At 35.9% G+C, this 13934-nt stretch overlaps 2 protein-coding genes across 2 annotated transcripts; both read right to left on the bottom strand.

Annotated features, from left to right (window-relative positions):
* Window positions 1-4493: 4493 nt before the first annotated feature.
* On the bottom strand, window positions 4494-8942 carry LOC104892651 (soluble inorganic pyrophosphatase 1). Its single transcript, XM_010678634.3, has 9 exons — window positions 8790-8942; window positions 6274-6431; window positions 6163-6191; window positions 5980-6045; window positions 5608-5715; window positions 5384-5449; window positions 5172-5292; window positions 4975-5056; window positions 4494-4865 (listed from the first exon to the last, which is right to left on the bottom strand). The coding sequence occupies exons 2-9, from the start codon at window positions 6425-6427 to the stop codon at window positions 4823-4825; spliced, it is 669 nt and encodes a 222-aa protein (XP_010676936.1). The 5' UTR covers window positions 6428-6431; window positions 8790-8942; the 3' UTR covers window positions 4494-4822.
* Window positions 8943-11399: 2457 nt separating this feature from the next.
* Window positions 11400-13841, bottom strand: LOC104892650 (50S ribosomal protein L11, chloroplastic). Its single transcript, XM_010678633.3, has 4 exons — window positions 13490-13841; window positions 13044-13216; window positions 12871-12934; window positions 11400-11778 (listed from the first exon to the last, which is right to left on the bottom strand). The coding sequence occupies exons 1-4, from the start codon at window positions 13743-13745 to the stop codon at window positions 11567-11569; spliced, it is 705 nt and encodes a 234-aa protein (XP_010676935.2). The 5' UTR covers window positions 13746-13841; the 3' UTR covers window positions 11400-11566.
* Between the last annotated feature and the right edge of the window lie 93 nt (window positions 13842-13934).

Raw genomic sequence — 13934 nt, 5'->3', positions numbered from 1 at the left:
ATGGAAATTTTCCTTGCAACAAAGTTGTAGGGGAGGAGAGGGAATTTTAGTGATGATCTTGTGGAATGGAGCAACTTCCCCCCCCCCCCCTTTTTCCCAATTTTAAGAACTCGATGCCCTAGGCTTGTGTGGTATGTGACTATGTGGTCCATCGGTATCAAATTATTCACCCTAATGGTGGTTACCAAATACTAACCCTACCCTTTGTAAGATGGAGGAAGAGAAACAAAATTTTAATAAATTTTTATAGAATTGTTAATGTCAGTTCCACATTATGCCTGTTGTAAATCGTTCGAATTAATGTACCAATTATCGATTAGCAGTGGATAATTGGCTCTGCCACATTTAGTTTATTATAAGTTTTCTTTTTCTTTTTCGGCTTTTCCATCTTTTGTAACAAGAAAAAAAAAATCAAGCTAAAAGGCAGAAAACATTCAATATACACATATATTATGTACAATCCTACTAGTTCATTGCCTTTTGTCAATCTATGTAGCATGAATAATTCTACAAAGCAGTTTATTTTAAATATTCAAGCATGGACGCATTATAATATCCACATCGTTCATACTTAAATCTATAATAATTTTCCATATCTACAAATACTCCCACAAGTCCATATCTACAATTACTCCCACATGCCACAAGTCATACTTATGTCCATGATAATTTTTTCAAAATATTAATACGGTAAGATTTTGGATAATGGGCCGAACACTCTCTCCTTATTTAAAGTAAATGGCCAATCCTCGCCTTGGTTCAAACCATCAAAGGGACTGAGGTAGGGTGACCCCCTATCACACTACCTCTTCATCCTGTGTATGGAAGTGTTCATTCGACAACTCACTTTCGCTAGTCAATATCGGGTTCAAGAATAGGGTTCAAATTATCCCCCAAAACTCCAAACATTCCCTGTTTACTTTTTGCATATGACAATCTTCTCTTTTGTAAAGCAACGCCTACTGTGTGCCAGAATATTAAAAACGCAATAGACAAGTTCTGTGAACTTTCAAGCCAGTTAGTTAACTTCCACAAATCATCGATAATCTTCTCCAAGAAGATCCCTCATTAAAAGAAACACCACTTGGCAAGCCAATTTAATATGCTTCGAAATTCCTCCTTGGGACGTTATCTGGGAGTTTTCTTTAGTAATTATCATCCGGCTACAGAAGATTATAAACGTATTTTACAGAAATCACAGCAAATAATCAACCACTGGGAAGGAAACTTCTTGTCAAAAGCAGGACGACTCACCCTCATCGAGAGTAACCTCGAAGCCCTTCCATCGTATGTCTGTGATTCTTCAATGCTCCCCGCGGATATAGCTCATAATATTGACAAAATTCATCAAAACTTCTTCTGGAAACAAAATAAAGATAAAAATAGTATCCCCATGATCGTTTGGGACACAATTTGCCAACCTAAAGCATTGGGTGGACTAGGCTTGCGGAAAACTCTTCCAATGAACAAAGCTTTCCTGGCTAAGCTAAGATGGAAAATTGCTACAGACCATAAAAGTTTATGGGAACTAATGAAAGCAAAATATCTACGGCAAGCATCACTGTTCACTTACACTCCAAAGCCTCAAGACTTCCCTATCTGGAAAAAAAGTCTCCTTTAGAGAGACTTCTTGCACAAAGGTACGCGTTGGCAAATTGAAAATGGAAAAAACATTCTTTTCTGGTTGCACAACTGTTGTCATAGTGAAAATCTTATCTCCTTGCTCAACACTCCCATGCATCAAATAGACCCAAATCTTACTCTCGACAATTTTATTCTGCCTAACTGCACTAAGGATCCAACCAAATTACGTCAAATTGTTCCTTCACATCTTCTTAATACAATCAAAGGAATACCAATCCCTCAAAATGACTTTTATGATACTCCAGTTTGGGAGCTTCACCCTTCAGGGGAGTTCACAATTAAGACCACAACATGGCTAGCCCATAATTTGGACCCCAATAGGGGAAAATGGCCTTTTTAGATGGATTCGGAAAATTGACATCCCCCCCCCAAAAGTTTCCTATGGCAAATCTGTCACAATAGTCTAGGGACTCGCTCCACCCTGTTCAATAACATATTATCGACACAAACTCTTGCAGGATTTGTAACTGCAATGGAGAAACTATTGATCACCTATTCGGAACATGCCCACACCTTCTTTCCTTTTGGCGCCTCCATGATTTAACAAAATGGTTCCCTTTTAAACGTAATCTCACCAACATACGGACAATGCTTCATTCGCTTAAATGCAAACATTCCTTATTGGCCAAATACATTTTTCTGATATGGAGTATATGGAGGAAAGGAATGAAATCATCTTCGGAAACAACAAATTAAATATTCACAGAATTCTACATAAGGCCAAATTTATGCACTCTGAATGGACCCTCAGAAATAAGATTGGCGAATGCCACGTAAGTGGCATCCCCCTACATTTTCACTCTTTCTCCTTTCCCCATCCGCCTAACAACTCACTCCTCCTCGTCGCTTGGGAGTCGCCTCCCTCCTCTCATTTCAAGCTCAACTTTGATGGCTCGGTTCGACTACAGTCTGCCGCTGCGGGAGTCATCATTAGAGACCATAATGGTAAGGTCTGCAAAGCTGCTGCCTTCAATCTAGGTAACACGCAAGTCTTCATTGCGGAAGCCATGGACCTTCACCAAGAGATTCTCCTGTCACTTAAAGAGAACATCAACAATCTCCAAATTGAAGGCGACAACTTACTCATCAACGTTGTCAAAGGTCTTTGCCCCCCCCCCCCCATGGCAAATAGCCCATATCGTCCAAGATATCAAATTCCTTCTTCAGCAATTCAACAATTGGAGCATCATGCACATCTTTCGAAAACCAAACAAAGTCGTGAGTTGGATAGCTAATGTTGGTCACCTAATAGAATCAGTTTTTGTATTGATGATTGTAATAGATCAGCTCTTCATGATATCCTTGTAAACGATGAATTAAGAGTTCCCCTCGTGCGGAGGGTCTCCTAATTTATTCTTCTTACCTTTTAAAAAAATTATCCTATATTGTCCTACACTTTTTGTTATACATACCAATTACCGAAAAGTGCATATATCATATACTTGGGTATACCAATTTTTTTTTTGCTCATTTGTTCATTTGGAGCTCTATCTATTATGTGATTATGCTCATTTAGAGGTTTAATATAAGCAGTGAGAAAAAAAAAATAGCCTTGAATATACCTAAGTGTATGATAAAAAATTACATTACCAAACACTTCAAGACGTTGTTCTTTAATCCATTAAGACTTGGGGTTTATTTCTACTTTTTATCACCTTTTTGTTACGAGTTATTCTGATCACCATAGTATAACTTGTTTATAGAAAGACCTAGTTTTAGATTAGTTCATTTGACTTACATATAGGGTAGATAATTTGAGATTAGTTCATATAAGGATAATAAGATAGGCTAAGGGCTAATAAGGTCGAATAAATAAAATAATACACCCTTAGTGAGCATCCTCAAGCGGTTGAACAAACATCCGTTCATCATGACCTAAACATGTTTTGTATTTAATTAAGGTTATGTTTGGTAAATGGCTTTTTTATTTGCTTTTAGCTTTTGAATTTGGTCAAACAACCAAAAAAAAGTGTTTGGTTATTGGCTTTTTGGTTGGCTGAAAAGCTGGCTTTTGAGTCAAAATGAAAGGTTGTCTGGAGTAGCTTTTTGGATTGACTTTTGGCTTGTTGGTCCACAAACTCTCTAATAAACAGCCAACAACCACAACTAATTTTACCAAATACTTTTGCAAACAACTGGCTTGAACAACCAACTCAAAAAGCCAATACATACAGTCAATACTTCCAGCCAGTCAAACAAACCAACTAAAACAGCCAACAACCAACAATCAATTGTCAAACAACCCCTATGTCTAACCCATAATACAAGGAAAAGAAAACATTTGCTTCACCCATATAAGGCTTGTGAAGTTTACAATACTTACGTCTAAGGGTGTTCGTAAGCATCCAATTCGTGATCCGATTTTTTGGATATCAGATCCGCTTTTTTAGTTTCCAGATATTTTAGATCGGATATCCGAAATTTTTTTGAAATAAGTAGGGATCAGAATTTTTCATTTTCAGATATCCGAAACATGGAAGATTTTCGGATATTTTCGGATATCCAATCTGAAATATCCGTTTTCAAGACCGGATATCCCGAAATATCCGACGATCCGATCCGAAATTTTTTTTATGAACTTTTCCTTTGAAAATTTCAATTTTTTAGTTTTCGAAAATCCGCAGATCCGATCTGAAATTTTCGAATATTCAATACGATACAAAATCTTTCGGATCTAATTCGGATCACTTTTTTCCCGATCCTTTCGGATCGGATATTCGAAATGAACACCCCTACGCTAACTCAATGCCCAACGACTCAGCCACAAACGTCACAGCAATACATCATGAAAACAAAGCTTCACTACAGTTTCATCAGCAGTTTATCAACTTCAACTGCTCAAGACAGGATTATAACAAAAATAATGTATATTTTATAGATAAAAGAAAAGGACAATTGACAGTCGAATGAATGACAATTACAATAGCCTCCTAAACCAAACATGATACAGGAAACTCAACTTCAAAGTTCATGAAGATTGTTTTAGCTTTACTACAATACATAAAATTTTCGACAAGAAGATTCAGAAAAGGAACAGGGAAAATCTCCTTTTCTTTCTTTTGGGATTTCCAACATCGACTCTTAAATAGGTAGCACCAAAAATAAGATGTAACAATGTGACCAAAAGCCTTCAATATTACTTCAGGATATGAATGACAATAATTGAAAGTGCCATTCATCATCTCCTCAATGTCTGTAGGATGTATTCCGCATAGAGATCCCTAAAATTTCCGAGCACAAAAACAAAAGAGATGGAAATTAGTTCAGAAACCTACAGAAGTTGGCTTCATGACCCTTGAAGAACATTTTGCAATACTACTTCATACTTACATAGAGTGCTGGATGGCATCATGAGCAATTTGAGCTGGCAAAAATTCATTCACTGCAACCTCTTTGTTCTCATTTTTCTTGTCTAAAAGTTTGTTAAGAAAAAGAAATAATGTTCCTTTCACAAAAATGTATCAGTTATATAAGTTTAATTCTACGGATAAATTACTTATCAGTTTACACAAATAATTGAAGGATACAGTCCTCAAAAAAGCGTCTGATCTCAGCCAAACGATGAGGAGGAAGCTGGTTGATATCAGTGTAATGGCGAACTTCAGGATCATCGGCACAAACTGCAATTATCTTATCGTCTTTCTCCCCCTGATTACGGATAAAACAAAGAGGTTATCATCAGTTAACTAATTGTCAAGAAATGATTTTGGACTACAATAACCCTTTTACAAAGTAGAACCTGATCAATCATAGGCATTAAACCAATTGCCCGGGCTCGAAGAAAGCAACCTGGGACGACTGGTTCCTGCAGAAGACAGAAAACATGACAAAAATTCTAAGCCTCAAATTCTGCATATTTTTATACGTATAGCAGTCCTTCGGACAAACCATTTCCTGCATAGAATAGTGATTACAGCTAGGGAAGATGCAGTTATTATAATTGATCATCTTCAAGAGCATTACCTGCATGAGCACTAAAACATCCATGGGGTCACCATCTTCGCACAATGTTCTTGGAATAAAACCATAGTTGTGAGGATAGACCACAGATGAGTATAATATTCGATCAACCTGAAGAAGGATAAGACATTAGGCAATGTATGGAATAAGACAATAAGTATACCCTTTTCTTTTCTCAATCTACACAGTTTGACGTTGAAGTATGTGAGTAGTACAAAATGAGTATGAATATGATTAATAACAATGAAGGGAGTATAAAATAATTGAATACGACAGACAAGTATGAAAGACTTGAAACAGATATTCCAGGTAAAAAGTTTGAGGCATTGATCTTTGCCGTGGCATAATGAGTAGGTGAGTACATTCTGAACTCACCATAATAAGTCCAGTTTTCTTGTCAAGCTCATACTTGACCTTGCTCCCTTTAGGTATCTCAACAACCTGGAGTAGAATGATAGCAAGTAATGTTCAAGGTTTCAGGTGTTATTAGTTACAAGCAAGTCAGTCAAATGTAATAAAAAACTGGGGCTTAGCAAGCTGAAGCAGATGACCACTTACACAGTTACAGATTTCAGGGGCATTAGGTCCTGTAAACAGAATATGGAAAACCACTTAGATTCATTCGAAAATAACATACCGAAGATCAAAAAAAAAAAGTTTGAAATTTACCAATCTCGAGATCATGCCAAGGATGGGCCGCAACAGATCTCCTTGACATTGACGAAATGATCCTTTGGTTCAACTTCGGAGCTCGGCGATACTCTTCTTTTACTTTAGAAGCAACAGCATTCATCTCCGCAACAGCATTCATCTCCTCATCCATGTTTCTAAAAATTAGAAACAAACTGCGTAAGCGCATCTTCAATTTATCGTAACACATCAGCTATGATTTTGTTTATTGATCACACTCTCCCGAAGACAAACATTTGGTGTTATAAATTCTAGTACAACTGGTGGACCACTCTCAAAACTCATCACAAAAGGGTGGTCTTGATGGGTTTATCAGAACAAGATGTATTTTATGATTGTTTGAGTTAGGTTTAATTGTACCACGCAATGACACAATTTTGAAAGGAGTGCACCATGTATTTTGAAGATAATACAGTAGCAGAAAGGCATCACACACTAGCTTAAAAACGTCAAGAAAAGAAAATTTAGAACATCCAACACCATCTAGTAATCTATACGGAAAAAACAGTCTATGAATAAACCTTTTATGCAATTGTTTTCCGAAAAACATAATAAAATAAAATCCAAAATTCCCAATGCGTAGGCAGTTTGGATATCAAGTAATCTATACGGAAAAAACAGTCTATGAATAAACCTTTTATGCAATTGTTTTCCGAAAAAATAATAAAATAAAATCCAAAATTCCCAATGTGTAGGCAGTTTGGATATCTAAGTGATTTAGGAACCAATGAGTTTAGCAATCAATTTATTTTTACATCTTTTTTTGAGAAGGTAGAAATAAATGTTTAGGTGACCCTCTCTTAAGGGAAACAACCTATCATTATCTTCATAAATGAAATTGACAAGAGGCTCTTTGGTGGGAGCACATAGTTTGCAGCAGTTTTACGTAAATCAGCACACATGAATGTGTGCAGGAAGTCAAGAACACAATTCGCTAGCTAGTTCCATCATGTTAGCCCAAAAAATATACCACTTGCATGTACAAAATCGACATTTTCAAATCCCACTTTACAAGGGGTTAAAAAAAATTAGGTAAAACTGGGGCTAGTTTAGCACGACTTGGTAACATTTGAGTTTTCCTCTCATTTTAACACTCAATTTATCAAAAGTAACTTTAAAGTAGCAATGTGAGGTTGGACCTGTTCAAATTCACCCCTACAAATAGAACCGGCAATTATCAATGGATGAATGAATTATCCACCCACCCGTCCCAGATAAATAGGTGAAAACCCGCAATGAGACGGATGACGGAGGGTGGCGGGTGGAGTAGATGGCGGGGCAGGTCAGAGATGGGTGGGAATTTTTTCACTCAATATACTAATAAATTCTTTTATATATATATATAGAGAGAGAGAGAATTGAGTTCATATGAGAATGCATACTTACATGAGAAATGATAATGAATTTTACGCGCAATAAGTTTTGCGAAATTTTTTTTTCTTTGGGATCAAAATTATTTAAGGGATGTAACTCTAATGAACAAGTGTTATAACTCTAATCCAATCGTGTGGTTGAGATTCATTCTCATTTCTCATGTAAAGATCATTTCGCAAGTGATCTTGCCCCTATATAAATATATATATAAATATTACCATTAGTACTAAATTTTGGCATGTATTAAGAATTGACAATTAAAATTTAGTCGCTTTGCGGTTCATCGATGGCTAAATTTTTATTTATTAATTTTTTAAAGTTGTTAATATACAAATAACTTTTTCTAGTTTTATACATTTCCCACCCGCCCCACCCGGTCCATCGGTTGACGGATGGGGCAGATATGGATGGAACTTTTGGCGGGTGATGGATGGTATGGATGGAGATTTGGTACGCAGGTGATGGGGCGGGTTGAGGTCTATTCGACCCATCTCCGACCCATTGCCAGCCCTATCTATAAATACTATCATCGCATCATCTTTGTAGTTTTTAATTGTCATTTGTACTATATACAATAACAGAAATTCGAGGTCAAAGTTCTAAATAGATCAAATGTGGCACATTTTTAAAAATGGTGGAGAAAATTATCTCATATATATAATTTCGTAAGTAATTAGTGTTGGCAATCGCTTCGGCAGTTCGGCTGCCAGATTAGTTAGGATTATCCTGAACCCATACTAAACTATATAGACAATTATACAATTTATAGATCATTACTTTTCAGTGATAATCTATTTTGATGTAAAAGAAAATAAGCTAAAAACATTGAACAACAGTTGCTAGGTACGATGTATCACATGTATGACCCCACTAATCAGCAGATTCAGCACGCAGTTAAACATCGTACTAATGACAATGATCTGAATCTTAATCAACACAAAAGCAAGCAATCTAAAAATCAAAATCAATAAAAAGTACAAAAAATAAAAATAGAAAAAATACGAGTTGATGATAGATATACATGTATAAAAGCAGAATGAAATTGCAAATACTATGTAAAATATACAAAGTGAAATTAAAAAAAAAAAAAGGAAAGAGTACAGTAAATTGAAAAAACATACCAGAAAAATTAGCGAAGAGCGTAAAATCGAAAGCTTTTAGAATGAACGAATACAGAAGAATCGGAGATCTACAAATTCCTTAAACTTCTCCTGATTTTGAGGGGTTTTTATAATAGAAGTAGCACAGTACTTGCGCAAGCGCAATATCTTCTACTTATACCTAATTGACTTTCACGTTTATCAATGCTTAATTTTAAGTCTTTTAAACATTAATATTTTTAATTATAAAAAATTAAAAATTATAAAAAGTATATATTCGAAAAATATATATTAAAATGAATCAAACATCGTTTACATGTACTCCTTCCGTTTTATAATACTCGCTATACTTTTTATTATGGGAAGTTTCATATTACTTGCTACACTTTCTATTTGGACAATAAACTCTCTTTTATTTCTCTCCTCTTACCTGAGTTCCTTTTCCTTTTACTATCTACTTCTATCTTTTCCTTCATTATAATCACCGAAGATCACCTGAGATAGATTTTGTAAATAGTGTAAAAGTTAAACCGTCGCAAATAAAAAAAATGAGAATATGCATTTTAATTCTAAATTTTTTGGGTAAGAGCCTAGATTATAGTGTGGAAATATGGGATGATTGGAAATGAGGGTCAACGTTTGAGATGGCAGTGACAAGGCACAACGCGTTCGCTCGTCTTGTTGAGTTGCTGTCCCACCTTCTCCAACTCCAATCCTAGGTCAATACTTAAGATTGTGGTGAGTTTGTGTTGGTCGTGAATTAATATTTTAAGGAACCTTCTTTCTGCAATTGGATTTGAGAATTAACTATTCTTTAATTTTGAGAAAATTATGGGTTTTTGATTTTGGGTACATGTACAGAATTCCGCTTTTTGTGTCAATAATCAATAATGGCATATTCCCGAAATGATTTCATTCTCATTTCTGTGTTTTTTTGATCCATAACTAAATCCTACCCTTTTTCGACTTTTTGGTGAGATAAGAGGATAATTCTATAACGATATGGTACTATAAGTAATTTCATAAAAGTATATGTTTATCAATACTAACAATTATAACTCATATATATGTTATTGCTAATCGGTAACTCACGTCGTACCATTAACTACTTAACAATGTGATATGTAGGCAGCTTCTTGTATACTTAAATAATATTAAAAGGATGTTTGGTTCATATAACAGTATGGTTTTGAAATCAGGAATTAAATCAAGATAATATAGGTTTGGAACTTGATATCTAATAGGTTTCGATCCCATGAATAAAAAAAATTAGAAATTGCATAGCATAGGTTTTGATCCCATGACCTCAAGTTCATATACTAAAGTTTTAACTACTATATAAAATTGTATTTTGTGTTATCATCTTAAAGTCCAATATTGATAAATGAAAATTTTCTTACCCGAAACATAACCCGTGCCTAATAACTAGTATGTTATCAAAAAATGACGCGTTGTAGAAATATGTTTTCCCACATCTGACATTTATGGTTATAGTAGAGGTGATCATGGGTCGGGCAGCGGCCAAAAAATTTTGCCCATTGGTCGGGCCGGGCCGGGCCTAAATTTGGGCCGATTTTTTTTGTCCAGAGCCCGCTATTTCGGGCCGGGCTTTTGCGGGCCAAAACGGGTCGGGCCAAAAAAATAAACTAAAAAGTCGTTTTTAGCTTGCCCAAAGCCCGCCCAAAGACCAAAAAAAAACGACCGGGCCCGCGGGCCGAAAAATTCTGCCCAAAACCCGACCCAAAAACGGGCCGGGCCGGGCCAGCAGGCCGGGCCAAAATGATCACCTCTAGGTTATAGTGTTAATGACATTACAGTTTGATGTGTTCCACCAAATCATATGGTTTGGCATTTCGTGCTTTTCCTGATTCTTTAACAAACTATTCTGAACAAATGAAAAGATCTTTTGAATTTGACAATTGACATTGTGTTAAGATTAGGGCCGTCTTGGAGATTTTGGTGCCCCGGTTCTAATATGAAAATTGGGCCCCTAAATTTATTGAAAATAAAGATAGAAGGTTAGAGTTCTAAAGATAGGAAGTTGAAAATCTAAAGATAAATCATTGACAAATTTATTAAAGGTGGGAAACAAGGGTGATTTCTTCAAATATGAAGTAAAATTTTCAAAATAATATATTTTGGGGCCTTTATAATTTTAGGGGCCCTGTGCTGTTGGGCTCCTTGCACACCCTCATCTACCCCACATAGATGATCTTTCGTATAAAACTAGTACTAAACCTGTGCAATGATCATCAAAACAAGAATGAACGGCCGTTGCTCAACGTATAAAAATTACTCTAGGGTAACAGGTTGATCTTCCCCATCATTTCAAAAAGATGTATAAGTGTCTTTATGTACTATTTACTAGGCAATGAGCACTATTTCCCTTCATAAAAAAAAGGCAATGAGCATTATTGAAACTGAGGTCCCATGGATGATATTGGATCATCAATGTTGCCTCTGCATTCGCCTTTCTAAAAGCTTGTTGTATCAAATCCGATCCTAAGAAAACAATAATCATCCCAACAGCAGCAAGAGGTGAATAATGGGATCCCAACTTCCTAAAGGTGAGAATCGATCTCAATACCTCTTGGAACCGGGAGACATGTTCTAAGCAATTCCTCACTCTCATGAGCAAACTCAAATGGATGACTACGATTCATCTTTTTTTCAATATACATTAGATATACGGATAAAAGACTAATTAAAAAACATCCATGTATCCAGCACAATAAGAGAATCAATCAATCAAGGGGAACATTTAAGCAGCCTACAAAAACTGACTATGATAGATAAAATTAAAAGATGACTGCTTTCTTCTTAGGTTCAAGAACAGGTGGGTCAATGTCAATTCCCATGTTGGCAGCAGTTCCAGCTATAATTCTCATTGCAGATTCAATCGTTGAGCAATTCAAGTCAGGCAACTTTTCGGTGGCAATTTGTCGCACTTGTTCAATCGTGATCTTTCCCACTTTCTCGCTCTTTGGGTCCTTCGATCCCTTTTCCGCACCTGCATTTACGATCAACATGATTAAACAGCAATTTATCCAAGTAAATGCCAATTGCCAATGAATATTACATATCAAACAAATGATGAAATCGAAGTCATATCAAACAGGAACTTTGACTAATTGTGTCCAACCAAAACAAGATCACATCAATGCGAACATTCTACCAATCTGCTGATTTCATATGAAAGTAGCAACACTGTGAACAGCAAAGTAGGAGGTCGTTGAACATGATAATGAAAGACGAGTGACATAGTTGTTTAGTGCTCAATTCGAGTTAACACTCAAAACATATCCCTAGACTTCTACTGAGAGGCTAATATTGCATTACCAACATACTCCCTCTTAGTAAGAGACATGAGGCCCTTGCCTCACCTCGGACACTACAACTACACATGAAAAAACTAATTCGGATACTAAGCCATATTTGTTCGGTGAAAAGATTACACCTTGGAGTTAGAACTGAAAACTTGTTAGAATTTACAACACAAATGATGTTCCTACCCTAGAACTACCCAACAATGGCCTTCACATACGTCCTAGGTTCCTAATTCTAAGCAAGTCTTATAGCATAAAAGGTTGTAAAAGTGAGACAATCGATTTCAATACTCTGTCATCCCTGCAATCCTTTTTATTTGTCATTTTAAATACCTTACATTTTATTTTATCTTTTGGTTTCATAATACTTATCATTTTATAACAACAATGTGATAATGAACCAACCTTAATCTCCACATACTTCACTTCAAAATACTTATGTGACAGTAAACCAACATCAGAATATTAGTGTGTCAATACACCAACCTCAATTTGCACAAAATCACTAATTATGTATACTTTTCGCTTCAAAATAATAATGTTACAATAAACCAACTTCAATATACTAATGTGACAATAAACCAACCTTGATGGGGAACAAATTACTAACACAATTCACTCGTCACTTCAAATTACAAATGCGACAATAAACCAACCTTAATCTCCACAAATTCATGTAAAAAGAACCAAACAGACTACCAAACTCGAGAACGTATCATCTTGCATAGTATAAGAGGGTAAACTGAAAGTCTGAAACCACTACAAAAAATATATACCTGCAGCCTTCAGAAGAAGCACCGAAGCAGGCGGAGTCTTCAAAACGAAAGTAAAACTCTTATCCTGTAATCCACCCAAATTCACAAAACCCAATTCAGATATAATCCAATCCTACCAAAAAAAAACAAACTCAGACAGCATGAAATCAAAAGGAAACGGATAGAGGACTGACATCATAAACAGTGATCTCAACAGGAATAACAAATCCAGGTTTATCAGCAGTTCTGGCATTATAATCCTTGCAAAATGCCATAATATTCACACCCTTTGAACCTAAAGCGGGTCCCACTGGTGGCGCTGGTGTCGCCTTACCAGCTTCTAACGCAAGCTTAATCATTCCAATCACTATTCAACATTCAGAAAAAAAAAACAAACAATACCCAGAATTATTATTACATAGAGCAATATACACTAATGTTGAATTTCTTTAAGTTATCTCAATGTATACTTCATTTACAAGATTTCAACTTTTTACAATTTTTCCATACTAAAATTACAATTAGAGATATCAATGGCCAAAGTTGTATATCGGCAAATATGAAAGTAAGTCAAAATGTTGCGAGTATTATAAAACGGAGGAAGTATATAACATTATGCAATGGTGAATTATGAACTTACCTTTTTTAGCTTTGCCCCCGGGTTTGGGAGCCATGGCAACAACAGATAGGCGTTTGGGAGAAGAAGAAGGTGAGGATAAGAAGAGTTTGTTGTTGGTGAGAAATTGGAGGGAAGAATTGGGGTTAGAGGATAAGGTGACTGATGAAGGAGTTAAGAAAGATGAAGAAAGTTTTCTGGGTTTAGGTGATGTAATGGAGGAAGAAGAAGGTGATGTTGCAGCATGGTGGTAGTGGTAGGCGGATAAAGGGTGCGCCATTTTTGGTATTTGGGTGTTTGATAATGGTGCTCAAAGGAGTGAGGAGAGGGAGAGTTTGAGAGATGGATGATGAATTTGAAGGTTTATCCTCAATTTTGTTCAGCAATTTTAGATGATGAGAATTTTTGGACTTGTCTAGACGACGTCGTATTATTCAATTTCTCTCACTTTTTTCTCCTCTTATTATTG

Source organism: Beta vulgaris, chromosome 5 (genome assembly GCF_026745355.1).
Source record: "Beta vulgaris subsp. vulgaris cultivar EL10 chromosome 5, EL10.2, whole genome shotgun sequence".
Taxonomy (NCBI): Eukaryota; Viridiplantae; Streptophyta; class Magnoliopsida; order Caryophyllales; family Amaranthaceae; genus Beta; species Beta vulgaris.
The sequence above is the reverse complement of the archived record's forward strand: the minus strand, read 5'-3'. Positions and strand labels throughout refer to the sequence as shown.

Bases quoted from the DNA above. Each gene is read 5' to 3' on its own strand.
- LOC104892651 (XM_010678634.3), bottom strand. From the start codon at position 6,427: ATGGATGAGGAGATGAATGCTGTTGCGGAGATGAATGCTGTTGCTTCT. The intron at 6,192-6,273 runs GTAAATTTCAAA...TTCTGTTTACAG, and splicing joins TTGGCATGATCTCGAGATTG to GACCTAATGCCCCTGAAATC. The intron at 5,716-5,979 runs GTGAGTTCAGAA...ATCCTTCTTCAG, and splicing joins AGAAAACTGGACTTATTATG to GTTGATCGAATATTATACTC.
- LOC104892650 (XM_010678633.3), bottom strand. From the start codon at position 13,745: ATGGCGCACCCTTTATCCGCCTACCACTACCACCATGCTGCAACATCA. The intron at 13,217-13,489 runs GTAAGTTCATAA...AATGTTGAATAG, and splicing joins CGGGGGCAAAGCTAAAAAAG to TGATTGGAATGATTAAGCTT. The intron at 11,779-12,870 runs GTATATATTTTT...TCGTAAATGCAG, and splicing joins GCTTCTTCTGAAGGCTGCAG to GTGCGGAAAAGGGATCGAAG.